Below are 27,717 nucleotides of genomic sequence, written 5' to 3'. Positions count from 1 at the left end.
GTTCAATTATAGCTTATAAACAAAACAAAACAAAGCAGAAAACTATTTTAAATAATTTATTTGGTAACAGTTGTTTAACAGGAAATCTATATATTATTTCTACAATAGCAATACCTCCTTTCTAATAGTAAGTATAAGGAGGTATTTCCCATACTTTGGCAGTTTTCTATTTTTTGGCAAAAAACAAATTAAAATGTACTTTCTTGTCACCGGTTAATAAATACTGTTCATTCAAATTGTGATCAAATATGTGGCTAAATGCTGTGAAAATGGCAAAACAACACAAAACTGGATGCATTATGGCAATGACATTGTTTAAATTAAGTATGTATGCATTTCAAATAGATTCAAAATTGGGCTTCAACTCCTACTTTTCAAAATTTTAAAATAGACCATTTCAGTCCACACTATTTTATAACTATAGGTAAAGCTAAAAAAATCTGTAGAAGTGATGTATATGACCTTTTCAAACATAGGACTAAGGATTAAAAAATATCAACAATATTTTATACCGATGACATTTGTTTACATCAGAAATGGTTTGTCTTGAAATTATTTATTATTTATCAGAAAGATTATCACATGAATTTCTGAACGTAATTTTACTAACAATACCTGGTGGCAAGAATCTACACTATAATTCAATTGGCCAAGAATAACGATAGAAAAATAGCAAAATATGAATGTGATGTTATCACACTACACAACCAATGAAAATATGTTCAAATTAAAATTGACAGCACAATAAAAAAAAATCTTGCGGTAAAAAAGACAATACACATAAATATATAATACAACAATACAAAAATATCACAGAAAGTATGAAATTATGAATAAGTGTGAGCTAACTATGAATTCTATGTAATATCAATTTCCTTTGCAAAAAAAGTCTCAGCTAATGAAATGAATGATGGAACTACTATAAATGCACTTTGAGGTCTATTCTATATCTAAATAGAAAATCTAAAGAATCCAGTACATATATACTAAAAAGGTCAATTAGGTAGTATTCTAATATCAGACACAAATATTCAAATTAAAACACATTTTAATTAAAAATTTTCCATGGTCATGAAATGTTTATTTAATAGTCTGAAACACCAACATTCGTTCACTGCTGCCTTAAATGTTTTGTGATTTTCAAAGTTTTCCATTAGCAAGAAAATAACTAGACGTAATAAGAGCACATAACTGATATGATATAAAATGCAATAACATACATACAACTACAAGAAAAATCCCAAAATGCCCCACATGTAAATGGAATACAGTTATACATTCACATAACAATTTAAGCATCTTAACGTTTTATATGCTACAATTACTAATTTTCCTGATATTTCACATGAGAATAGCATTGATTTTCCTGATATTTCACATGAGAATAAAATTAATTTTCCTGATATTTCACATGAGAATATCATTTATTTTCTTGATATTTCACATAAGAATTTCATCAATTATCCAGATATTTTACATGAGAATAACTTCAATTTTCCTGATATTTTACATGGCAATTACATCAATGTTCCTTGTATTTTTCATATAACAAGTAAATTACAACTTTTCCAAGATATTTTATCCACCAATTACATTGATGTTCCTGATATTTTTACATTTTCCCAGGTATTTTAATTAAATTGACAATGAAATATTTTTTTTTTTATATTTCATGTAGCAATTATATCAATTGAGTGCACATTTATATGTGAAAAGTGTATGTTGATAAGCACCAGTATATGTCCTAAGGAATGGATACATAAAAGTATGCAAGAATTACCTCGGTTATCAGCATAAATTTTCATGATTTACAACCAAAATCACAAAAACTATCAAATCTTTCTTGATTTCATAATGAACTTTTTGACGAAAAAAATCAGGTATCGTAACAAAATTACTAAGATGGAACTTAAGTTATATCACATGAAGCAAGCTATTTCACCAAAGCAATACTGATTATAATTAACCAACAAAGGTTTTTTAAACCCCTCATAGTTCAAATTGATCACTTCAATAAAATAGGTATCATTTGAGTGATTTTGGGTGTTAAAACTTTGCAGTTTGAAGGTTGGATTACACTGGATCCACTGCAAACCTTTCAAGCCATTATATGCCTACCAGGGTTATATTTTTCTTGCCAACTTAACATGATATATAATAACAGCTTTTTCTGTTAACTCCTAATCCCTTATTATCATTAAAATACATTTCACTAATTAAGTTTCCTCGATATCAAAATGTAATCATCATGCATCTTTTTTCTCCTGATTTAACATACAACTAATGAAACAAATATGTAAAGTATTGTTGGTAACTATGCTTTTGTTTTATGTTTCATTAATTTGTCCAGTTGTGACTGTCCTAAATGTGAACATAATTTTTTAACAATATTTTCATATCCTCCTTTTGTTGCTAAGTCATATGGTGTTTCTCCTCGGTCATTCTTCCTGTTAATATCCGCACCCAATCTGTAATGACAAAATATTTAAATTACAAATGAAATTAAGCAGTTCAGCCTTGTATGAATACTTAAATCATATAACAGATTTTAAATAAAATTCTACAAACCTTAAATGTAGTATATTTTTCTTATTCTCATCTGTTATTGCATAGTTTTAGGCACAAAATTAATAAGTTAAAAACATTTTTTTTTTCATGATAGATCATTTTTAGCAGTGAACAAATTCAATAATCAATGCAAATTATAACTTGTTAGGTATATATTTTTCAACTTCCAATTACAGTGTTTCCCTTATTCATGATTCACTTATCATTTGGTTTAAATATAAAAACATTACCCCAGTAAAGTATCAACAACTTTCAATCCTGATGTACCAAGAGTAACTGCTTCATGAAGAGGTGTATTGCCTCTACTGTAAAAAAGAAAATAATATGAGTATTATAAACGAAATATTTTCTATGATATGAAATAAAACAAAACATACAAAAGAAGAGAAATAAATAATTTTTAACGTACAATATATATAGTTAACTAGTCCTCATTGACAAATATATTTTCCTAGTAAAAAAAATAACATTCCTGTATTTGCTCATTGTTTTGTACCCTCAATGGTAATGATCCATTTGGTCTCTGTTGGATAGTTGTCTCATTGGCAATCATACTGTATTTCCATCTGTCTATATATTGGTCCTTTTAGGGGTTGGAATATCATACAAACATGTGGTTTTTTTTATTATTGTAAATTTACCACTTAAGGTTTTGTTTGTTTAAAAATGGTTCACTTATCCTTTTATTCATAAAATTTGATTTCCTGTGTAATATTTAATAAATTAATGTATAACATTTTATAAATTAATATTGAATTTTTGATATTACAACTTTTAGATGATATACTTACATAGATGATGGTCCCTTTTGATTTACTTCCACACCTTGATCAATTAGTACAGGTAGGCATTCCACTCGTCTATTTTTTATAGCAACATAAATGCATGGTAAACCATCTTTATTTGTACATTCAGCATTAGCCCCCTATAATATACAATGTGTTCAAAAATATAATAAAATATTTTGTGCATATTAAGGACTTTAAAAATCTGAAACTGAAGGTTAAATGTCTGCATATGACAGCTTGTTATACATAGGTTTGACATAAGACAGAGTGAGGATTTGCATGACAGGTGATACCTGCATAGCAGTAGACTCTTTCCCTGTGAACACATCCTGTATTACTCTTTTGGATTTTTTCTTTATATATTGTTGTCTCTAATTCATGTGCAATTTAGAGGTTATAATAATACAATTATTCTAAACCAAATATATATCACTGTTTCATGAATAATATAATAATATTCTTGTTTTTTTCCCAAAGAATATTGCCTAGATGTCCACTTGTTTACTTCAATCCAACTACATATAACCCAAAATTGTTAAATACTCATTTTTTTCTTGTTGCTGCAAGTACAATTCTTGTTTTAAATTCCTATATGAATAAAATATATGGACAGCAACCCAACGACACAAAAAAAACATAGAATTCTGTATACAATATATACCTCATCGATAAGTCTCTGAATTTCTGTTGGATCTCCCTCACCTGAAGGACCAAGTTCTTTTAGGATTTTCTGGTCAATTGGCTGAAATTTTTTAAATATAGGTTTAATTAATACTGAATGTTAAACAAGACTTTAAAATACGGCTGACAGGATGTTGTCAAATTCAAACTTCCTGATGGTAATTATCCATAAGGATGTATTGAATAAATTCAAATATCACATTAGTTTACCATTGATCATTCTATCATTTTAGAGTATGATATCTTTTAGCATATATAATTACTTCTTTCAAAATTTAAATGCATACCAATGGAATTTGGTATTTTAAAATATTAGAGCAATCAAAGTTTAAACCAGAGAATAATCAAAACTTACAGCTACTTTAGGTGTCTCCTTCCTTCGAGGTTTCGGCTTCCTTACAGTGGTTTTCTTTTTTCCAGTTATTTTTGCTATCTCTTCATCTATAAAATAAATAATAGTTTGATCAAATGATTTGAAAAAAGATTTTCACTAAAATTTAAATCGTTATACCATCACAAAATGATTTATATTCTTTATAAGAATAGATGATGTTAAGAACATGTATTTAATGATAAGATTTGAGATAACACTCCATCTATTTGTCAGAAAGAATTGGGTTTGACTGTTCTTTAGAGACAAGATCTTCATTTTACTTGTTCATTACAATAAATCTCACAAAAGTAAAGCATTAAAGGACATAACTTTTGAAATATCAATCTTAATTTGAAATTAAGGCTCAAGTACTCCATCTCAAACAAAACAAGGTCATGACCTCTCTTCTATTACATTCAATTCCAAAACAATATTTTGCAAACATCTTGTCAAATGTATTTCCTCCTACCTTCTGAATCACTTCTATAACTTGTGAGGCTATCATTCTCTGTGTGCATACTGAGATAATCTCCTGTAATACCAATTTTTCTGCCAGTCAATGGGTCTTTGTTTCCTCTAATTGCAAAGGTCAAGGTTATACTTAGTTCATGGCCATCTTCCTGTACTGCTCCAGACAATAACTGTAATGTATTAAGTGAACATTTATAAGATCTCAAACTGACTGAATATGAAAGACTCTTAACTAATAAGAATTAACTTTAACAAGAACTGTGGCATAAAAGCATTTCATTAAAATGTGTAGCTCTACGAGAAACTGTTAGCCTATAATTTCACCTATAAACTTTGAACCTTGTGTTGTAAATTGAGATAATATAATACTATTTGGATTTTAAAATAAAATTATCTGCTCCTTTTTCAATTCTTAAAATAGCAAAATTTGACACAATATAAAGTTAAGCATCCATTTTACTTTATTAAAGAAAAAAAGAATATGATTTATAAATCAATAAATCAAAATGCAAATAACTATAAACTATATCATACTTTTCCCATCTTAGGTTCACCAATAAGAGCTCTAAATTCAGCATCATTCTGTGCATGTGCCTTCAAGTGGTGACAGATATGGTCCACTTGTTTTCTCCAATAACCTGCAATGACAAGGGAAGAATATGTCAGAAAAACAACTAAATTTCATTTAACAGTAGCTTCAATTTGCCCTAATATCTAATATTCAAAAGAAAATAAGTATCAACTAAAAGATATTTACTTACTGCTTTTTTGTTTTTATTCTAAATATGGAAAAATCAAAATCAAAAGATTTTTTTTAAATTTGGGACATAGACTAGAGCAACTTCAAAACAGACATCATTTTTATCTGTAATGTATCTTATACTCTTGACTAACCTTTTCCTGGACTAACTGGTGTCATTAAGGGCTGTCTGTCCCTCATTGACTGTTCTAATGCAACCTTTTTCTCAATTTCTTCTTTCTTATTTGATAATCCTTTCTCTGATGGGTAAAACAATCCTACTGTCTGTGTAGAGACAGTACTGGTAGGTCTGAGGGGTGCTCCAACTGGGTGAGATACAGGTAACCATTGTGACTGAAATATCAAAATAAAAGATTGATGTTTTGGTTTATGTTTTTTTGAAAAGTAAGCACATGACATTTTCTTTTACAACTCTTTAAACTATTCAAACACAAGTTTTGCCATAAAATTGGTTAACACCTATAGCACTATTCCATCAAACATATGTTTTCATTTTAATGTATTTGTGTTTAGTATGACGTCCATTTTACTTAACTATTACACATTTTATTTAGGCGTCAGCTGAGGCCCACCTCTGGTTGAGGTTTTTCTCCCTGCGTTGAAGACCAACTGATAGCCTTTCAACTGTTATCTGCCCTTTGGTTGGGTTGTTCTCTTAGGCATATTCCCCATTTCTATCTCCCAATTTTATATGGCTTCAACTTTTCCTCCATAACAAAATATTTAGAGCTACTCATTTTTCTATGGTATAAAATATGGTATATTTCTGAACTTACCTCAACTCCTGACATGAAACCATTCCTGAAATTAAATAAAACATAAAGTTAAAAACTTTTCATAGTTAATCTTTCAGTATTTATACCTGTACATAAAAAAAGTAATATTAAATCCTGTTTTTAATAAATCTTACAATGAGATAATGAATAACTGTAATTTTCTTATAATTCAATAAAATAAAAAAAATAAATAAAAAATGATTCAGCCATGCAGGATTACATAAATTTCCAGTTTTTTTTATCACTCTTAATGCTTAAGATTGGTCATTATGGATGAAAGAGACAAGTTGGAGCGGCTTTGGTCAGCCTGACTAAAATTCATCATTGACAGACAGCTACTAGATCCAAAATTTTTCCTTTATTTGTAATTCTGAGTGTTATGATATACTATAAAAGAATTGCTAAATGCTGATATAATAATACAGGTAAAGAATATATTTTTGAAATTGTTAAGCATCTAGATTTAGAAATTTGGTGTACATGTATTAATGTTTTAGTAAAATACATCCAAGGCTCTAGGTTAGTGACAACATATATAATTAAAAGTGTGGTGATCTATCTATTAGGATTGTTGTTAATGTGATCATGAATATGATTTTAGCCTGCACCAAAGATTAATAAACTTAAGTTGATAAAATAACAAAAGGAAATGCATTGAGGAATTGGATAAGAAAGCATCAAATTCATATATCACATGTAGCACTTTTGCCTAGTATCATTCTTAATCCATTTAATTTCATGGAAAGATGCAAGAATCATTACCACAAATCTTTTTATCTTATTCCCCCCAAAAAGGTATATTGCCTTCAATAAGCTAATCAAATTTCAGCTACATGTATTTTTTTGTCATTGGATTTGTTAAAATAGTTGATAATTGTAATCAATGAAACATATGGTCCCCTTTCGTCTATCTCTGAGGATGTAACTATATCTTAAACACTTCCAATTTCTGTATACAGTAGGACTTTTAAATAAAGATAAACTGGAAAATACAAAATAAATGAATTTGACAAACAATCATAAAATAAAGAAAAATCAGCAAAATTTTGATAATCCTTCAATTTTACCTATCTTCGTGTACATCTCTCTCTTTGATTGAAGATCTGTTGTAATGAAAGTTACATGATAAGTAAAAACAAGTGATGTTTGTGTACACATCAATTTTTGTAGAAACCAAACTAGAGGCTCTTTAGAGCCTGTGTTGCTCACCTTGGTCTATGTGAATATAAACAAAGGACACAGATGGATTCATGACAAAATTGAGTTTTGGTGATGGTGATGTGTTTGTAGATCTTACTTTACTGAAGATTCTTGCCGCTTACAATTATCTCTATCTATAATGAACTTGGCCCAGTAGTTTCAGTAGAAAATGTTGGGGAAAATTTACAAATTTTATGAAAATTGATAAAAATTGACTATAAATGGCAACAACTCCTTAGGGGGTCAATTGAACATTTTGGTCATGTTGACTTATTTTTAGGTCTTACTTTGCTGTACATAATTGCTGTTTACAGTTTATCTCTATCTATAATAATATTCAAGATAATAACAAAAAACGGCAAAATTTCCTTAAAATTACCAATTCAGGGGCAGCAACCTAACAACGGATTGTCCGATTCATCTGAAAATTTCAGGGCAGATAGATCTTGACCTGATAAACAATTTAACCCATGTCAGATTTGCTCTGAATGCTTTGGTTTTTGAGTTATAAGCCAAAAACTGCATTTTACCCCTATGTTCTATTTTTAGCCATGGCAGCCATCTTGGTTGGTTGGCCAGGTCACCAGACACATTTTTTAAACTAGATACCCCAATGATGATTGTGGCCAAGTTTGGTTTAATTTGGTCCAGTAGTTTCAGAGGAGAAAATTTTTATAAAAGTTAACGACGCCGTACGCCAAGTGATGAGAAAAGCTCACTTGGCCCTGTGAGCTAAAAATTGACTCATATTTTCTGGCTTGCAATCAAATTTGGTCATGGTAGTGACGGACATCATATGATTGTTGCTGGTCTACATGATTTTGTTTTGTAAAGCTCTTACAACAATCTGAATTAATACAGTCATGGCGAAGACAATATGGCTGTAGTAAGCAAGTCTTTTAAGAAAATGTTAAATGTATTTAAGTATGAACAAAAGAATGAAATTAACCAATACACCATGATATCTACATAAATTCCATAAACAAGTTATACATGCAAATTAATGTGAAACGCTAAACAAGTATGATCAAAAACAGATTATAATGACATTATTACATGTAAGTCAGAAATGAAACTATCAGAAACTGAAGATCTCTTTTAACTCCACCTTAATCCAATAAAATTTAAAAAAAATAATTCTACATTCAAGAAAAGTGGGACAAAACATACCTTAGCTCTGGGTTAGGCTGATGATATTGTAGAGGTATGGGTCCCTCACATACGACACAAGACTGAGTGTTGAAAGGTACTACAGATTTACAATATACACAGGTCCCCATCTGTCAAAAATAAACAAAAATTGTCGAATCAATGCATATATACTATAGATCATTTTCATGCAAGGGTGGTAATGTTGTAAATTAGCTATAAGAACCAAGTAATTATGCCTTATCTGTATTAATCACTTGATTTATTATATCAATTATATTATATATATATATGAGTCTAAAAGATTGTCTTTTAGACTCTATAATTTTTCCTGTTTGTGTAGTATTGTCAATTTTGATGATCCAATACCTATTAAGTTTACTGGTTGGTAGATTCTTATAGACTCTCTCTCTCTCTATATATATATATATATTATATTATATTGTATAAATATCAAAATGAGATATTAAAGTCAAAAGTAAATGTAAATTTTTATATTTTACAGACTAAGCTTGAAAATTAATTGAAATATATGAAATGACACTATCAAATTACAAGAACATGTAATATGCTAGTGTTTCAGTTTCATCTCAATAAACTGTTTATAACAATTTATTTCTGATGATTAACAATTGATCACAAAAGACCATATATTCATATTGTTTATATCTATTGACATACTTTTCCAGGTTTGGGTGGTATAGGCCTAGCTTCTTGTTGTCCAGTATTTCCACGACTAATATAGTACCTAGAAAATGGATCTGACTGAGTTTCACTGTAACTTCTGCAAAAAATAAAATGAAGATAAAATTTAAAGTGGCTACAGAAATATACCAAATTTTGTCTGCTTTTTTTAATACTCTTACAAATATAACCAGTTTATCTGCTGAATTACCAATTTCAATTTTATTTGGCAAAACTTATACAGCTGCAATTTTAGCAACAATAAAAATATTGCAATATTTTTTAATTTACAGTATATTTAAAGTTAAGTTGATCTAGGCTATACAAAATCCAACTTACTTGAGAAGTTCAGCTTCCCTGGTTAATCTATTGGCTTGTGTTTGAGCATCTGGCATATCTCTGTCATGTCTTCTTGAACTACGCCCTCCATATGTATCATCATGTGATCTGTTGTACTGAAATAAATATAAATAGCATGCATTAACAGAGCTAAACAAAGTTATTATTTTCAATTTCAGTAATTACTGACCATCAAAAGTGACAGGTTTGGAGCATCTTCTATCTTTTCATTTACAATTTTCAGCATTACATATATTAAATCCAATTTTAGACCATAAACATACAAGCTAACTTATTTAACTGATTCTAAAATTGAATGTTATTAATTTTACAAAGAAATTGATAACATGAATTCTATGTAAATAGCACATTGAGCTATTTATTCAAAACAAATAAAACACATTTTCCCTCTAAATAAATAATGTTTGAAAAGGCCTATATTTTCATACAAAATCAAAAGAAATGTTCTATTAAATAAATTATAGCTTTTAAACAAAGGTAAAAACCTTTTGTATGCATCAACTTCACAATTTAAGGATAGGGTAAACAAATATACAAAGATCTACCTCATTTTTATCATGGACTGATTTCCTGTTGTTTAAGAATCTGGTTCCAGTTGTTGGTTTTCTGTAGTTACTTCCTGATACATTCATATCTGCTCAAAAGTAAACAAGAACAATGCTTAATTATTTGTCAAATTCTGTAAACATAACATTGCCGTACTGACAACTTATAAACCAATTTTACAAAAGAGTTTATACAAGCATATAACCATATCTTGTTTGTTTGAAATTCTTCTCAATGTCGAAGTAAGATAGTTATTTTAAATGATATGGCTTATATTTAGATAGTTTTTCATATTTTGTTAAGTCTAAATTCTGAACTAACTCAAAAATGGATTGTTTAAGGTGAATAAGGGCAACACAAGAAGAAATCCAATTTATTCTTAAATCTGTAAAAAAAACACCAAAAAAACACTTAAAAGCACTAGACTGTATTTTGACAAAGCATCAATATATATATATATATGTATGTTTTACTGTTACATATTTACTATATAAAATCTTTACCAACCTGCCATTTTCTGTATTGTTTGTTTCATAGTGCCCATATCAGTCCAGGCAGTCTTCTCTGATAGTAACAAGTTTTTAGTTGCCCTCTTAACATTCAGCTGGAACATAAATTCACAAGTATTATCAAATTCAAATGAATGCAGCACGCCAGCAGTCAAAAAGTTCTTTTCATTATTAGTTCTTTTTATAAAAAGATAACTGAAGGGTCAAAATAATTTGTTTGAATTAGAGAGGTTGCTCTACAGATGTTGAATAACCATTGAATAAACCTAGTAGTGTTCTAGACCAACATGCCAAGTAATCTTTCACATAGTAACTTTATAAATACAAGGCAACAGTCTCTTGGAAGACATTTCACCCTAATCATACACATTATTCAGAAAGCCAACCAACCTTTTCTCTAACTCCTAAATCTAAATGATATGTGCTTGGTCAAAAACAGCAAATTCTTATTTTAATGTATTTGTTTTGCCCGAACAATCCAGACAAGAATGATATAATGTGACCACCAAGAAAGTTAAATATAAATGCAATACTAACTGTAGTATTTTGATGGTCTAATTCTTCCTGGAATCCTAAATCATCATCCACAGGAGCTACTTCTCTACTGGGTACAAATCCTACTTCAAATATCTTTGTTCCTATATTACTTTCTCTCATACCATCTCTGAAAAAATATAAAAGGGTTATAGTTATGGCATCATCAACAGGCTTACTAGCACTTAAGGAATAAATCTTGTTGCAAAGTAACATATTATAAAAATACATAAAATTTGAACTTACCAACATTTTCTTTCTATGCACAACACTTTTATTTCACAGTATCATTCACAAACCATAAAATAATTTGATTCATTTACAAATGATTATGAGTATCTTTCGATCAAGTTCTAGGTTTTTTTAATATCTTTTTGTATCTTTATTATATAACAATTCATTTGATATTTTATAAGCTGTATTCATTGCATTGTAAAATAACAAGGATATGAAATGTGTAGCATGGATATATCTGCACTTCTATCAATTTTCATGTGAACACTGCAGAGGGAATTTCATCTAGGTTTTCTTAGAATCAAAGGTAACATCAAAGATGTTTCAAAAGGACTAAATGTTTCTGTAGTGATCTTAGATTCTCAATATCTAGTTATTCAAGATTTTCAAAAAGGATTTCTTATCATCTTGTCATAAGATTTCTCTATATTTTCAAACTTTTAGCAAAATTAGAGATCATTGTGATTATTGTTTTAAAGGTGTTTTTAATAGTCTCCACTTTTATATATAGATTTTACATCACCTTTGTGCTATTCATTGATAAATGACATCTATATTTTAGCCAGTGAAAGTTTGTTTTTGATAGAATTGTATTAACTAAACTGTCAGGTTAGGCACTTGCCAAGCTTTTAAAGACAATGATGCAAGTATAGGATTTAAAAAAGATACATGAAACAAAAGTTTTTTTTAAGGCCAAACCAATAAACAAAACATACTTAGACACTGCCATCGCCTTAACCGTTTGTTTCCCTGCAGGTAACGTAAAAGGAGCAAAGTACTGCATTGTATATCTCTCTGATCCAACTTTAGGAAATGGGTCTGGTTTCTTTCCATTGATTGTGTAGAATATCTCAACATCTTTTTGATCTGAAAGAACAAAATGTAAACTTCAGGACTGTTATTTACCAATTGACCTTAATTTCACAAGGAAAGTTTTTGTCCTTGCTTTGATTACAGTGTTCATAACACATATGGTCCTTTTTGGCCTTAATATTGAAACAATGCAAATTAATTCTTGGTTACAGTGTTCTCCCCAGGGTCCTCAAGCACCATATGGTATAATGCACAAGGTTGCTGAATACATTAAATGTCTGATTTGATTTGATTTGAGGTGTTTTAACACCACTTTTAAGGTGGTAGACCTAGGTTAAGGGAAATAACTCTTAAAATCATCAGTACGTTTGTGTCAACCATTTTCAAAAACATATTCTAAGCTTCTAGGTTACATAGTTTATTTTCAATCTGTTTCAGGTAAATGCTTAAAATACAATGGTGTACTTGACTTTTACAAACGCTTGACTGATTTAAAGAGTTATCTCCCTTAACCTAGGTCTACCTCCTTAAGCACTGCTTTTATACTATTTTGTGGCAGTCAGTTTATATTGGTGTCTGAAAAATGCATTATAAACGTGTTGCTATAGTATTATTTATGGAAAAGTGCCATCGCAATCGAATAGTTATGCTCAAATATCCTTGGGAAGAACACAGCTCTATATATATGATTGACAAAAATTGATATCATACAATTACACTGATTTAGTGATTATCATGAAACTTTGATATGTAAGTTTTTATTAATATACATTGTACAATTTTGAAATAAGGAAACAAGTTCATGAATTAATTAGATTTTAATTTTTTATTGTTTCCTCTGATTATCATAATTCTATTCATGTAGCAAATGTTTGGAATACATTGTATATTATGATATTTTTGCAATAGATCTGCTTCATTTCCACAAGGCATGAGAATCTTAATGAATTAATAAACATATTTTACCTGTGCTTAGTTCAATTTTAACATTGGTATCAATTGATAGCTTGGATTTCCCTGGTATAGGTGGTCGCAACGGGATAATAGCAGGAACAATTATAGACCCTGCAGTCATCTTAAATGTCTATCTGAAGAAGAAAAACAAAATTAATGCCCCCTGTTCAAGGAATTATCATTCTATATCTAAGCCTTCTTCCAAGTCATTGAAAACTAAAACAATGCTATGACTGAAATAAAAACAACCAATTGAATTGGATATCAGTTTCACTCAATTTCAATTTGGGTTAAAGCAAATATATTAAAGTGCATTTGATTTCGAAAAAAGGCAGCAATGAATGGGTCCTGATATATTATAGTTTAAGAAATCTGCAAAACTCTATTTTCTGAGGATCAAATCTCATTAAATTATGGCTACATGTACATGTAGGTTCAGTAAATCTATGCATATTTCAGATATTTGGTGAACTCATAATACCATTTATATGATAATATTGTTTGAACTGATTCATGAAACTTAAATTCCATAAAATCTTCTTGATGTGTGATTTCACCCTTAAAATTGTCTTAAGGGTTTTTAAAATTAGGGAGTTCTAAATGTCTGGTGACTTTCTGCTTGCCTTCTAGTACTACATATAGTTTGAATACAGCCATTACAGGAAAATTTATACTACTGAATTCAGTTTAGTTTGAACTGTTTTAGGGTTTGTACATAATGTATGACTAAAAAAGAAATTTGACCTTTCTTCTATATGAATTTTTTATTGATATTTTGTTGGTCAACATGGTCGGATAGAGTTTGGGATACATGTACAATGTGAAGGATAAAAAATTCAATAAATCAGACACATTTATTTCATGCACAACACATTCCCATATGCAGAATGTTTAGACAGTTGATTGCAGTTGCTTCAAAACATTTTTGTGTTCATTAGTTAGCATATTACTGCATTAGTTTACTCGTTTGACATTGTTTTACATTTGTAATTTCAGGATGTTTAATAGGGGACTATGGGGAGAGGGTTTTGCTAATTGTTGAAGGCTATATAGTGACCCATAGCTGTTTTGAACAGCTATGGGTTATTATATAGCCTTCAACAAGTGTTATTTGGTCATTCATGTATTAAAATTTCGGGTAACATGAATGACCAAATAACACTGTTATTATCCGAATAACACTTGTAATGACCGAATAACATTTGAAATTTTGATATTAGCACATATTTGTGACTTTCAAACATTAATTACAGTCTGTGCCAAAAACTATTTGAAGCACTAGCCCTAAGGGCTAGTTAAAAAAAAATTACTAGCCCGAATTTATATGTACTGGAAACATTAAATTATTTAAATTAAGAGTTTATTAAGAATTCTAGAAAATGGAAAGGTTTAGACCATGGGTATTACTCCAGTGTTGTCATTAGTTTTCTTCTGAAAAAAGGCCTTCCGTTGGCCACATACATTATTGTGACCATGTATCAAATTTAGAATGGAAATGGGGAATGTGTCAAAGAGACAACAACTCGACCATAGCACAGACAACATGGTTACATGTATGGTTACACCCCTGTGATTATGTATGTATGGTTACACCACTGTGATCATGAATGTATGGTCACACCCCTGTGATCATGTATGTATGGTTACACCACTGTGATCATGTATGTATGGTCACACCCTTGTGATCATGTATGTATGGTTACACCCGTGATCATGTATGTATGATCACAACACTCAAGCACTGTGGTTTTCAAACTTGTTTATGTAATGGTCAATGTGCTGTTACCATTCTGGAAAAGTTAAATTATTGTTGTCATTTTATAATTATCAATGTTGTGTTACCATTCTGGAATAGTCAATCTAAGGATACTTTTGAAAGATCAATTAAATGATAATTAACACTACATTTACCATTCTGGAATGGTAACACTACATCGACCATTCTGGAATGGTAACACTACATTGACCATTCTGGAATGGTAACACTACACTACATCCACCATTCTGGAATGGTAACACTACATTGACCATTCTGGAATGGTAACACTACATCGACCATTCTGGAAATGTAATACTACATTGACCATTCTGGAATGGTAACACTACATTGACCATTCTGAAATGGTAACACTACATCAACCATTCTGGAATGGTAACACTACATCGACCATTCTGGAATGGTAACACTACATTGACCATTCTGGAATGGTAACACTACATTGATCATTCTGGAAATGTAATACTACATTGACCATTCTGGAATGGTAACACTACATTGACCATTCTGGAATGGTAACACTACATCGACCATTCTGGAATGGTAACACTACATCGACCATTCTGGAATGGTAACACTACATCGACCATTCTGGAATGGTAACACTACATCGACCATTCTGGAATGGTAATACTACATTGACCATTCTGGAATGGTAACACTACATCGACCATTCTGGAATGGTAACACTACATCGACCATGGTAACAGCACATTGACTTTTCTGGAATGGTCAAACACTGCTACCACATTGATAATTCTTTGATGCTATATTAACTGTATTTGGAAACAGTATTTAGGGTAATTTAAACAAGCTGAATATCACTGTCTTTTCTGTAGATGGTATGCAATTTCCAATAATTTCTTGGAACACAAACTAGGAAAGTATGTGTAATTAACTGTACACATCAATATAATCATAATGTGCATTGGTTTGTTTTCATACATGTCTGATGATTTATATAGTATATCTACCTACATGTCCATGTAAATGTTGATACACCTTTTTTAGTTCTATTTTAATTTGAAGGCATACCAAAATTGTCTGTGTATGATGAAGTCTTTTACTATTTCACTTATCAAACCATTAAATGAGAAAAAATGTCACATCATTCCTTGGAATTCCATAATGAAGAGCATTTTAAACAAATCCCATTTTACAGTGTAGCCTTTGCAAAAATGTATCCAAGAATGCATTCAGTTCAGAAGCCAAGAATTAACTAGGTCCCAAATGAGATGAGATTACATTACAGATCTACACTTTGAACAACACAGAAGAGCCACATAACAAGAATCACATACCAATATGTTCTTATAGCTACTAAACAAGAGTTAAATATCCCAGTTATTATACAGCACAATACCTGAACCTTTGATTATTAATGTCTATACATTATATACATTTTTAATTTGAAATGCTCTTTTATTCTGTTGAGCATATTCTCATCTGTTGTTATCGATAAAATCACATGTATGAATTTGATAATAATTTATTCATTTGATATATTCTATATGACTATTACACATATTGTACTTCAATTAACTTATAAGTCTTATTCATGATTCAATTAATTGAATAATAATTTTGTTAAGGATGTACTTAGGCAATCTTATGTATAGTTAAATAAATCAAGATTTCAAAATTGATACTTTAAGCTGGAAGAGTATTATAGTTCAGGATCAAAATAAGCTAAAAATATTGATAGGTCATGGAGCTTTTTTTTCAAAATATTTGATTTATAAAATTTGCGGGAAAAGGCTGAATTGGACTTTTACCTCATGTTTGCATTGGTATTGTTTTTGGTCTCAAATCAAAAGAAAGAAAATCAAGAATCTGCTCAAATTTTGTCAAATGATCTTTTATGAGCTATAAAGTCTTATGAAAAAAGATAATAGGTCATGTAGGTGTTATGGGGCAAAACATTTTACCTTGTATCATATGGAAAAACATCAAGGAGTCTGAACACTTATTCAAATACCTCACCTAAGTACATCCTTAAAGGTTAAAAATATCAATCAACAAATAGGTCCTGAGACACAATACTTGAGGTTTCAGGTTGCTGGGTTTCAGCATTACTTTCTGTACATATACTATTCAAATCAATTTCAGTATCAAAACTGCTAATATTCATTTCAGAGGTATCTGGGAATCCAGAATCATCTGCAGTATTATCATGATTATCACTATCACAAATATCATTATTATCACTATCACAAATATCATTATTATCACTATCACATATATCATTTTTATCAACAATGGATTCCAAAATATATTTTTTTTTACTCAATAATTTTTTAAGTGTATGTTTCTTTATATGATTGATGATATTATTTACAATTGTATTGTTTGAAATATTGGTTCCATTTAGATTAATGTTAATGTTAATATCTGGACTGAAATCTTCAGGAAGGGTGTTGTCCAGATCCGCTGTGTCCACGGCTTCCTGGCAGTAACTAACAAATGATGATGGAATACAATTTTTTGTAATATCTAAATCTGAAAAAAACAAAACAATTATTAAAACAGTTGCTTTGGTCATGACTGTGTATAACATCAATTAACTAATTATAAAATAGCTTATATTTTAGAGGCTCTTAACCTTTAATCAGTCTGCATCATGATTCCTATGTATTATACTTCTACAATAAACCAGTTTGGAAAAACCTATCACAGCTTTGATTTGTAGAAAAAAAGAGTGTACATGCTGAAATGTCTTGTCTTATTTACTAATTATTGATATTATTTTAATAGTCCTAAATATAAAGCTTTACTACAAGTATCACATAAACTTAATGGGATCCAATAAAATAAGGTCAATATCAATTCTGATCTTGATTTGTAAATCACATAATGTTTCAATGTAAACATGTAAATAAGAAAATCGAGAGTCTTTTAAAGAAAAAACTACATCTGGCATAAATAAAAAATTTAATCCTGGTATCTATGATGTGTTAATTTAAAGTAAGATGAGATTTAATGAGGCTGCTGATACTGATAAATCAGACAGCAAAACAACAAAACAAAACTCAACCAGAGATACAAAGTGAATGTATGGTATTCAACAAAAGAGAAATGTTCATATTATATAACAAACTCTATTTTGGCCTAAATCAGCTAACCAGTTTCATATTTATACAAACCAATACTCTACATTTACTCTTACAAAAATGTGTGCTGCTATTTTAATTATATCCATTCTAAACAGAAAACCATATAATCCAGTCACCAAATTATTTTTAGGATACACACCAAATTATTTTTAGGATACAGCTTAAAAGTATCCATTATACCTATTAACAATTTTTAACCCTTTCCTCCATAGTGACGCCTTTTGACGCCACCCCCTTTACTCCTTAATAACGCCTTTTGACGCCTGTGTAGTACCGCAGTTGAAGAACTATGACTCTTATATGTTTGCAGTATACTAAATAAAATTGTATCAAATATGAAAAGGAATATCATAGGAATATCTGACTTAAATTTATTTGATGAAATATTTGTATTTGTTTTTCTCAATGCATTAATACTTGAAAGCATATTTTCATATAGGGTTGAGATCTCACAAACATGTTTAACCCCGCCACATTTTTGCGCCTGTCCCAAGTCAGGAGCCTTTGGCCTTTGTTAGTCTTGTATTATTTTAATTTTAGTTTCTTGTGTACAATTTGGAAATTAGTATGGCGTTCATTATCTCTGGACTAGTATATATTTGTTTAGGGGCCAGCTGAAGGACGCCTCCGGGTGCGGGAATTTCTCGCCACATTGAAGACCTGTTGGTGACCCTATGCTGTAAGTTTTTTTATTTGATTAATACTTGAAAGCATATTTTCATAATCTTTTTGAAAAATCCTATGCGAATCAAGTATGCAAAAAAAAAAGTTCAATGGAGGAAAGGGTTAAAGAAGATTGGTATCTCTTGAATATAAATAAACAACAAATTGTACCTAAAAATCTGTCTATACCATCACAGTGATCAGGATATATTTCTCGACACTGGTCCATTGTTTTGCTCTTTGTTATATTTAGCATACACTCTTCTAGTTTTTTCTTCTTTTTGGCAGTTTTGACTTTTGTGGTAGAATCTTTAAGTGAGGTGTCCAATGCCTCTTGCAAAAAGCTTGTTCGTTTCAAGTCTTTAATACCTTGCAACTCCTTAAACAACTGAAATATGAGTATATGTCATGAAATGTATGAAACTTACATTCAAATAATAGTTCAGCAATAATGAAAGTACAAATGTACTTAAAAAATGTGTGAGAGAAGTTTTATTTTGACCAAAAAATCAATATTATGCTATGAATCAGCAAACAGGAAGTCTTTGTCATACACATTTTGAAAGTGCTCATTCATTGATCTCAATTTACCTTTTTAGAATCTAATCCATTCTAGGCAATATTTCAAAAAGCGTACACCAAAACGTTGTGATTGGTTTAAAATGTGGTAAACAATAGAAATTCAACCAATGACTTAATTAAAATTATTTTCATTTTGGTGTACGAACAATGAGATTACCCATAGTCAGATTCTGAACAGTCAAATTTTAACTCATCACTGCCATTTGGTTGATTTTAAACTGTTGGTGTATGAATTTAACCACAATTCAATTATTTGATTTCCTACAACGGTTTTCCTATTTTTATCTATACTTACAGCTTGAGGAATGCTTTTAAAAGTTCCATTCTTTTGTTGGAACTTTTTAACCAGTAGGTTGAATAGTTTGATGTTTTCTTGCCCATAACGGGCAACACTTACTACAGTTCCCACACTTTCTTTTGCAATTTCCTAAAATAAAACCAGTGTTGATTATAGTTTTGTTTCATCTGTTTACAATATGCTAGAAAATGGCAAAACAAAAATGGTCTTCAAAGAATGGACAACTACAAAGGTAATACATTGTTAATATATTATTCACTAGATCCTGGAATATATACTTCGATCTTTTTCCTTCAGGCTCACCAGATATTTAACAGTGATAAAGTCAGTATCAAGAACAAAAAGTCCTTTATTTTATATATACAAGGCATTTAAAAATTTTGTGACTTGTTTTGTGTCACGCATAAATTCAATTCATATTTGAGATAATTTGGTATTCTTTCTTGGATGAATTACTATTTATCAATTTTAAATTTAATTTCCAAGATGAATTTCTGTGGTGGAAACTGTCAATTGGTTATACATCAAATAAATTAAAAAAATTAGATGTGGTCTATAAATAACCGCTAAAAAAAATAAAGTTCACAATTTAAAATGTTTCTTTGTCATTCATTAGGCTCGAAAGCCTTTTACTGTAATTTAATAGAACTATGAAATATCTTTCACTGGTATTATAATTGTCAGCTTAAAATAATTGATGATTACTTTTCATGTTTTAATTTTAATTATAGGCTTGGAGAGAATGTGAGGGCAGTGATAGATATCCCCTATTAAGGCAGCTGGCTGCCCACTACTCAACCAAAACTTTTACAACCTAATTTCCAAGATTTAGACAAAGTGGAAAGCTCAATCTTGGGAGCAAGGAAATTTATAGATAAAAAAGATATGATATGGTGGGAGAGATTTTTCCAGGAAAAACATAATGAAGGTAAGGCCTGGTTATTCAGAGTTATTATTATTTATGCACAAACTATTTGTAGACCTGCAGTTTATGACTGTTGTCTTTTATTTAGAATTTCATTTTCCTTATATTTTCCTTTATTTGAGTAAAACAGAGCTGAAAAGAAATTCTAACTTGCTTCCAAGGATGTTTGCTATTTGAATGTATAAGTTCATGGTAAATTTTTATATCTAATAAAAAAATAATAAAAATGATAGGTTAACAGGCATTTTCTCATGCTACAGGTTGTGACAAAATGACACATTTTGTATTGCTTATACACGAAAAAAACATCATTATGTGAACATAAGCTAAACTAAATAATAGAATTGTAAAACAAAATACAAGAATAAAATGCTCTGAGAATATTTAAAAAAAAAGCAGGGTAACCAGGTGTTTTTCCAGCTAAAATAATAGCAAAATTCCAGGAAATTTCCTTCAGAAAATGCACTATTTTAGAGTTACCTTCCCTTAAAATGTAAATTCAAAAACAATCAAAATAGAGCAAAAGGTAATCTTTGCATGTAAAGATATGAATATTTATGAATTATAATCCTATAAATTAGTTCTTTTAAATGCTTATTCACATTCATCAGCTGTATTCCTGCATCAAAATTTTTGAAAATCTGGAACTTATATTCTTGTTTTTTTTAAATCGAAGAATGAGAAGGACACCCATACTTTTTAAAAGTAGTAATTGTATGCCTAATTTTGGTACATCAAATTTAAACTAGTTATGTGAAATTTATTTCAAATATTTAATGTTTGCAGAACTGGAATATGAAGATGATGACTCGAGTTTTAAACTATTTGAATTGGCCCGATTTGTGGCGCAAAGACCACTTCCTGATATAACAACATTTTCAGTGCCAGAGATAGTAGTAAACAGAGATGTCATGCCACCTGTAAGTTGAACTCTTCGTAAGTTCCTCAACATTGCTATAGTTTGCAATAAATGAATATTACATATGAAATATATGAATATCATGACACTTTATTTTACTTTGTTGGTACACGAACTGGAAATAAATATATACAAAAGGAGTAGTTTTGATAAGGCCCTTAAATAGCTCTCTTTTTTACACTAAATTTCAAATTTGGATTTATTGACCACTATCACAATGAATAATAGCTAAAATAGTGACAAGGTACAAACGATGCCTTTTTGTTGAAAATTGAAGTTCTTGTGTTCTGCTGATGACGTCATAAACAGTACTCATTTTTATTGTCCATGAAAAATCAATAAAAATTAGTAAATTTTATGCTTTTTGGACAAGAAACCTAAAGCACATATGTAGACAAAATTGATTTTTTGAAAAAAGAGTTTGTAATGACATTTTACATGTTAAACCTTGAATATCTAGTTTCTTGACACCTGCACTCTATGTTTACTGGTCCTAAATTTGGTTAAAATCTGGACAATTTTGTCAAATTTCCTCAAATTCACTTACTTTTGACCTATTTAGGATGAAAAAATCATCGTTTTCGAATAAAACTTTGACACAAATAGTTCTATTTAACTTTCTCACATGTCTTTATGATAACTTAAACATTTTTTACCTCTTACCATTGAACTTAAAATCAGGGTCAAATCTGTATACATCATGCATTATACCATTCTTTTTGATTATTTGGTAAATACATGTACAGTAGATTTTGACAACTCAATAGATATTCATTAAAAAATAAAACATATCAAGTACATTTAATCAAACAGATATTACAAATATTCATATTTTTTATTATCTTATAATAAATGTATCAACCATGCACTTCATCTTTTTTAGGTTATCCTTGGGAAGAAAACAAAGCCTGCCAAGTCTCAACCAATCATAATGGAGGAAGGTCTCAAGGCAGATGATTTTGTTTTAACAAATCTGGAAAAGTACAGCGATGAGTGGCCACAAATTGGAAAAGTAATTTCAATTTGTGGTCACAATATACATATACTATGGTATAAGGGCAGTAAGTCGACAAGCTGGTCTCCATGCACAATGCCTATTTCAGGACAAAGAGGAAAGAGGGAGCCGTTCATTGAAACAGTAACACGGGACCAAATTTGGAAAAGTGGTTTCCAATTAACCAACAATGGATACCTACCAAAATCTGTCAAGGATGCAATTGACAGATATTGAATAAAATATTTATTTTAACAGATAGAATGCACTTTATTATTTTAAAAAAGTTTATGAATAGCAACTTATTATTTAAAAGAGCCTAGAAGTAATTAAAGTTACCAACCATAATTTGCAATCATAAATAAATGATGATTATATGAATAAAAGGTGATGTGGGAAAGGAGTCAATAAAACAGCAACATCTGTTACGAAAAAAACTCATCATTTACCACAAACACTTCATAGCAGCTGTACTATTAAAAGACACTTAGTATTCATGAAAAGCACATTGAAAATAAAGTAGCAATCCATAGAAGGTGATTTAAATTCCTGTATTTGTTTTAGTTGTGTAAAAATGAAAATTTAGATGTGGGCAGATTGGATCTAGTATTGATAGTTGTCAACAATATGAAATTGTCACCCATTCAAAGTGGTAAATTTAATTTTTCATTCATTGGGTTCCCAGTATACTTTTTATAGAACTGCCCTTTCACACTATAAGTCAAATAGTTAATCTGATGCAGGTGAACTGAATTAAGATGTGGTAAGATTGCTAATTAGACAACTCTCCCCCAGACAACATATGTCATAGAATTTAAAAACTATAGGTCATCCTTCAACAATGAGCAAAAACAAACTTGATCAATTCCAGGAAGAAAGTATATGCTTGTTTGCTGTTCTATCTGTAATTAAAAATAAGTCAGGAGTGTAGTCAGGTCAAACTGTAATAAACAAAAAATGGTGCTAATGTATTAAGTATCTCGGTTTTGGAAATGCACTTAAAGTAACAGACTCAATATATGACTTATGGTTGGGTCACATATCTGTCAGAATATTTTTATTATCCACTGAAATTTAATCTTCAGAAAATTATTTAGACTGATAAAATCAGTCTACCTCCATAACACTGACACATTTCTTCATCCTCATTTAGAATTTGTAGTTGAAAAAGCTAACTACATATATGTAAACATTAAAGTGAAAAAGATGACAATCAAAATGAAAAGTAATATAATCAATTTTTATCTTAAAGGATAACCTCTGTATTGGCTTCTATAGTAGGTGACAAAGTTTAATAAATTTACATCTGGCTCATTTGCTGACGTTGTCAATGGAATCTATGGTCTTCTAATTGGAGCAGTATGCTTAGTTTAAAGTTTTCAGTGATGGATTATTAATTTACATATCTTAAGGTTCTATTATCACCTTCATTTTATTGTACTACCAATCTGGATCTACAAAAAATGCAATCATTGTTCAAAGTATTGTTTTTGATAATGTTCAATGAAGTGTTACCATTCCAGAATGGTCGATGTAGTGTTACCATTCCAGAATGGTCGATGTAGTGTTACCATGCCAGAATGGTCAATGTAGTGTTACCATTCCAGAATGGTCAATGTAGTGTAGTGTTACCATTCCAGAATGGTCAATGTAGCGTTACCATTCCAGAATGGTCGATGTAGTGTTACCATTCCAGAATGGTCAATGTAGTGTTACCATTCCAGAATGGTCGATGTAGTGTTACCATTCCAGAATGGTCAATGTAATGTTACCATTCCAGAATGGTCGATGTAGTGTTACCATTCCAGAATGGTCAATGTAGTGTTAATTATCATTTAATTGATCTTTCAAAAGTATCCTTAGATTGACTATTCCAGAATGGTAACACAACATTGATAATCATAAAATGACAACAATAATTTAACTTTTCCAGAATGGTAACAGCACATTGACCATTACATAAACAAGTTTGAAAACCACAATGCTTGAGTGTTGTAACCATACATACATGATCACAGTGTTGTGACCATACATACATGATCACGGGTTTAATCACACATACATAACATGATCACAGTGGTGTGACCATACATACATGATCACAGGTGTGTAACCATACATACATAATCACAGTGTTGTGACAAATAAATACATGATCACGGGTTTAACCACACATACATAACATGATCACAGTGGTGTGACTATACATACATGATCACAGGTGTGTAACCATACATACATGATCACAAAATAGTTTTTGGCCAATGGAAGGCCTTTTTTTAAGAAGAAAACTAATGACAACACTGGAGTAACATCCCATGGTCTAAACCTTTCCATTTTCTAGAATTCTTAATAAACTCTTAATTTAAATAATTTAATGTTTGGACCGAATAAAATCTGTGTCACTGGTGAGGATCACAAAGTGATCCGAACCAGCTAGGGGGGTTTGGGGGCATGCCCCCCCCCCCCCCTTGAAAATTTTGGAATATTAGATGTAAAATCCTGCATTCTGAGGTTACATTTTTGTATCTGGAAGTGTATATAACTTTTCAAAAATATAGAGTTTTTTCTGCATTTAATATAAAAAATTCTACTTTCCTTAAAAAAAAACCTTCTCAAAACTGGTGACAAGACTGTTTAAGAATCTTTTCTTTGAATTTAAGACACACATGTAAAATAAATGTATACATGTAAATATAAACCCCTTGCCATCACATTTTGTTTAAATTAATTTCTCATTCAAATTTGACTTTGGAAGTTAAAGAGATCATCCTTTCTGATGCAGACTCGAGGATGCAGACCAAGAAAAGAAGAAAAACAATCAGTTAAAACTTTATTCTTCATAATTTTTCATATTATTTTTCAATTTGCTGAACAACTCCTATTTAAATACAAATACAGATACAAATTTGCCTCCTTTTCCCTGCTCCTTACAATACAGTAGCTACAAAACATAACTAGATGATCCTAGATTCTCATACTGGATATAAAAGAAGATATGGAGCCAGGGTCAGGGACGACTGTTCGTCCAATGAGTTTTAAATTCTTGGACCCGTTTATCCTTGCGAGACAGCCTTTTTGGTGCCTTTCATGGCCTGCGCTTTCCGACAGTGAAGCTATGTATGTTAAACGATGTTTGTGACCAAAATTCGAAATGAAAACAAAACTGGTTCACTTCTTCATAAAATTAACAGTAACCAGTCACTGAAGTCGTCCTAATAACCAATCGTCTAAAATACACAAGATGTCAACAGGGCAGTTACGAATTAATTTCTTCCGACGCAAAAATGTTCAATGTTTTTTTATTTTCTGTTATGATTATATTTTATTCAGTCAAATATTCTTTTTATATAAAGGAGGGGTGTTTCACTGTTATACTCAGGGTTTTTAGGACTGCAGTTGTTGCTGGCAGTTTGATTTAACGTGCATGTGTAATTGTCGAAATATTTGTGTCATGATTTTTTTATTTACATTAATTTTTTTTTATACAAAATGAACTGCAAAATATAAGTAACACTGTCAACAGCACGATACTGCAATATTCTACAGTTTTCAAAACAAAAACATTGGAGAAATCTTATTCTTTGCAAGTTGAGGATGTAATATCTATCTATCTTCTATTCTCCTTCACTTACAGAGGCTCTTTTTTCGTTCCGGTAAGAAAATATTCGAGTCTGGGCACCTGCTTTTTCGTCGATAGCAACACCCGCCTTAGTTACATGTAACGAAATATTTGATTGGTCAATAAATAAAAGAGTGAATATTAAAGGGAAGTAATAATTATTAAATATTTTTGACATCAGCTGTTCTCTTCAATGGTACCGTGATTACATAACTATTACAAACTTTCAGTTAAAACAGTCACCTTAAAAAGTTTTTTTTTGTAATGTAAAAATAAACAGACCTCACAGTGGCGATCACAATGCTGGTACTGTAGAAAAATTATATTCCAGTATTGTCTTCTAGTCCTTTTTTATTTTTTAGATTTTGTATTTTATAGTTTAAGCATATTTATTTATAGTTGATTGGGAAACAAGTTTTGCAACTTATATAAATCCTTTCCACTTTGCGGGTGCGAGTGCTGTCTTGTAGCGGCATGAATCCGGGTCCGTTCGCGCCCATTCACGTTCGCACCCACTCATGTTCGCCCCCATTCACTTTCGCACTCTACATGTTCGCACCCAAAGTCCGTTCGCACCCTACATGTTCGCGCCCAATTTTAACTTTGTAATCAAGTAGTATTCTTATAAGTATTATTGTTTTCATTGTCTCAAAATAAAGTGATACAGCATTTTTTTGTGTTGAATAAATCTTTATCATGTTTTGGTTAGTGTATTACTATAACTTTGTTTCATTGACTTGTTTCAAAATGAAGTGAGATTCTGACTACGTTTTTTTTTTAGTCTTGAATAAATTTTATCATGTTTTGGTTATAATAGTGTATTGCTATATTTTATTGTTTCATTGTTTCAGATTAAAGGGACCAAGCTGTTAAAAACAATTATCTTTTGTGTTTTTCATTTATAATCTTCAATCTTTTACTCATACCAAGCTATAAATACATTCAGTATTTACACGAAAGCAATTAAAAACAACAATGATGATTTTCCAATTATTCAACTGGAATTTGAATTAAAATTGGGCGCGAACGTGTAGAGTGCGAACGGACCTTGGGTGCGAACGTGCGAGGTGCGAACGTGTAGTGTGCGAAAGTATATTGGGCGCGAACGGACCTGATACCTAGCGGCATTAGCCTGCTCTTTTTCGAAATCTACAAGGGTGTCTTTAACGTGCAAGAGATATTGCTCTCTCCGCTTTTAACACGGACGGTCAGCCATTTTTCGTCCCCTTCCGACGGACTATCATCGTTTCCTCGAGACCATTCTCGCAAATGGTGTCATGGGAGAGCCGAAAATTAAGTCCCGGAAATGTTCATCCCGGACGGGAATCAAACCAGGAACCTTTGTATATTTGATAATCATGGGAGTATCATGTTAAGATGCAAGCTGCCAGGACTCTTTTACATATTCTACAAATAAATAAGCA

General features: G+C 30.5%; 3 protein-coding genes across 6 annotated transcripts; 1 reads left to right on the top strand and 2 right to left on the bottom strand.

Moving 5' to 3' along the window:
* Positions 1–42: 42 nt before the first annotated feature.
* LOC139516588 (double zinc ribbon and ankyrin repeat-containing protein 1-like) lies at positions 43–26,404 on the bottom strand. Of its 4 annotated transcripts, none has more exons than XM_071306777.1 (19): positions 26,307–26,401; positions 13,413–13,534; positions 12,350–12,500; positions 11,403–11,529; positions 10,864–10,960; positions 10,356–10,444; positions 9,790–9,905; positions 9,448–9,550; positions 8,788–8,897; positions 7,485–7,520; positions 6,418–6,442; positions 5,776–5,974; positions 5,416–5,519; positions 4,880–5,051; positions 4,393–4,478; positions 4,018–4,098; positions 3,360–3,493; positions 2,799–2,873; positions 43–2,468 (listed from the first exon to the last, which is right to left on the bottom strand). In XM_071306777.1, exons 2-19 carry the CDS (start codon positions 13,519–13,521, stop codon positions 2,315–2,317), a joined length of 1,968 nt encoding a protein of 655 aa, XP_071162878.1. In that variant the 5' UTR covers positions 13,522–13,534; positions 26,307–26,401; the 3' UTR covers positions 43–2,314. The 4 variants fall into 4 exon arrangements, with proteins under 4 accessions (XP_071162878.1, XP_071162881.1, XP_071162880.1 ...); XM_071306780.1 differs by having other exon boundaries at positions 2,192–2,468; positions 13,413–13,530; positions 26,307–26,385; XM_071306779.1 differs by lacking the exon at positions 7,485–7,520 and having other exon boundaries at positions 2,192–2,468; positions 13,413–13,530; positions 26,307–26,404.
* Positions 14,820–20,358, bottom strand: LOC139515272 (uncharacterized). The gene is made up of 4 exons (XM_071304837.1): positions 20,341–20,358; positions 19,831–19,962; positions 19,125–19,341; positions 14,820–17,676 (listed from the first exon to the last, which is right to left on the bottom strand). The coding sequence occupies exons 1-4, from the start codon at positions 20,356–20,358 to the stop codon at positions 17,189–17,191; spliced, it is 855 nt and encodes a 284-aa protein (XP_071160938.1). The 3' UTR covers positions 14,820–17,188.
* On the top strand, positions 20,621–23,221 carry LOC139516587 (uncharacterized). Its single transcript, XM_071306776.1, has 3 exons — positions 20,621–20,761; positions 21,545–21,678; positions 22,561–23,221. Exons 1-3 carry the CDS (start codon positions 20,719–20,721, stop codon positions 22,906–22,908), a joined length of 525 nt encoding a protein of 174 aa, XP_071162877.1. The 5' UTR covers positions 20,621–20,718; the 3' UTR covers positions 22,909–23,221.
* Positions 26,405–27,717: the final 1,313 nt, after the last annotated feature.

This window comes from Mytilus edulis, chromosome 3, assembly GCF_963676685.1.
Source record: "Mytilus edulis chromosome 3, xbMytEdul2.2, whole genome shotgun sequence".
Lineage (NCBI taxonomy): Eukaryota > Metazoa > Mollusca > Bivalvia > Mytilida > Mytilidae > Mytilus > Mytilus edulis.
The sequence above is the reverse complement of the archived record's forward strand: the minus strand, read 5'-3'. Positions and strand labels throughout refer to the sequence as shown.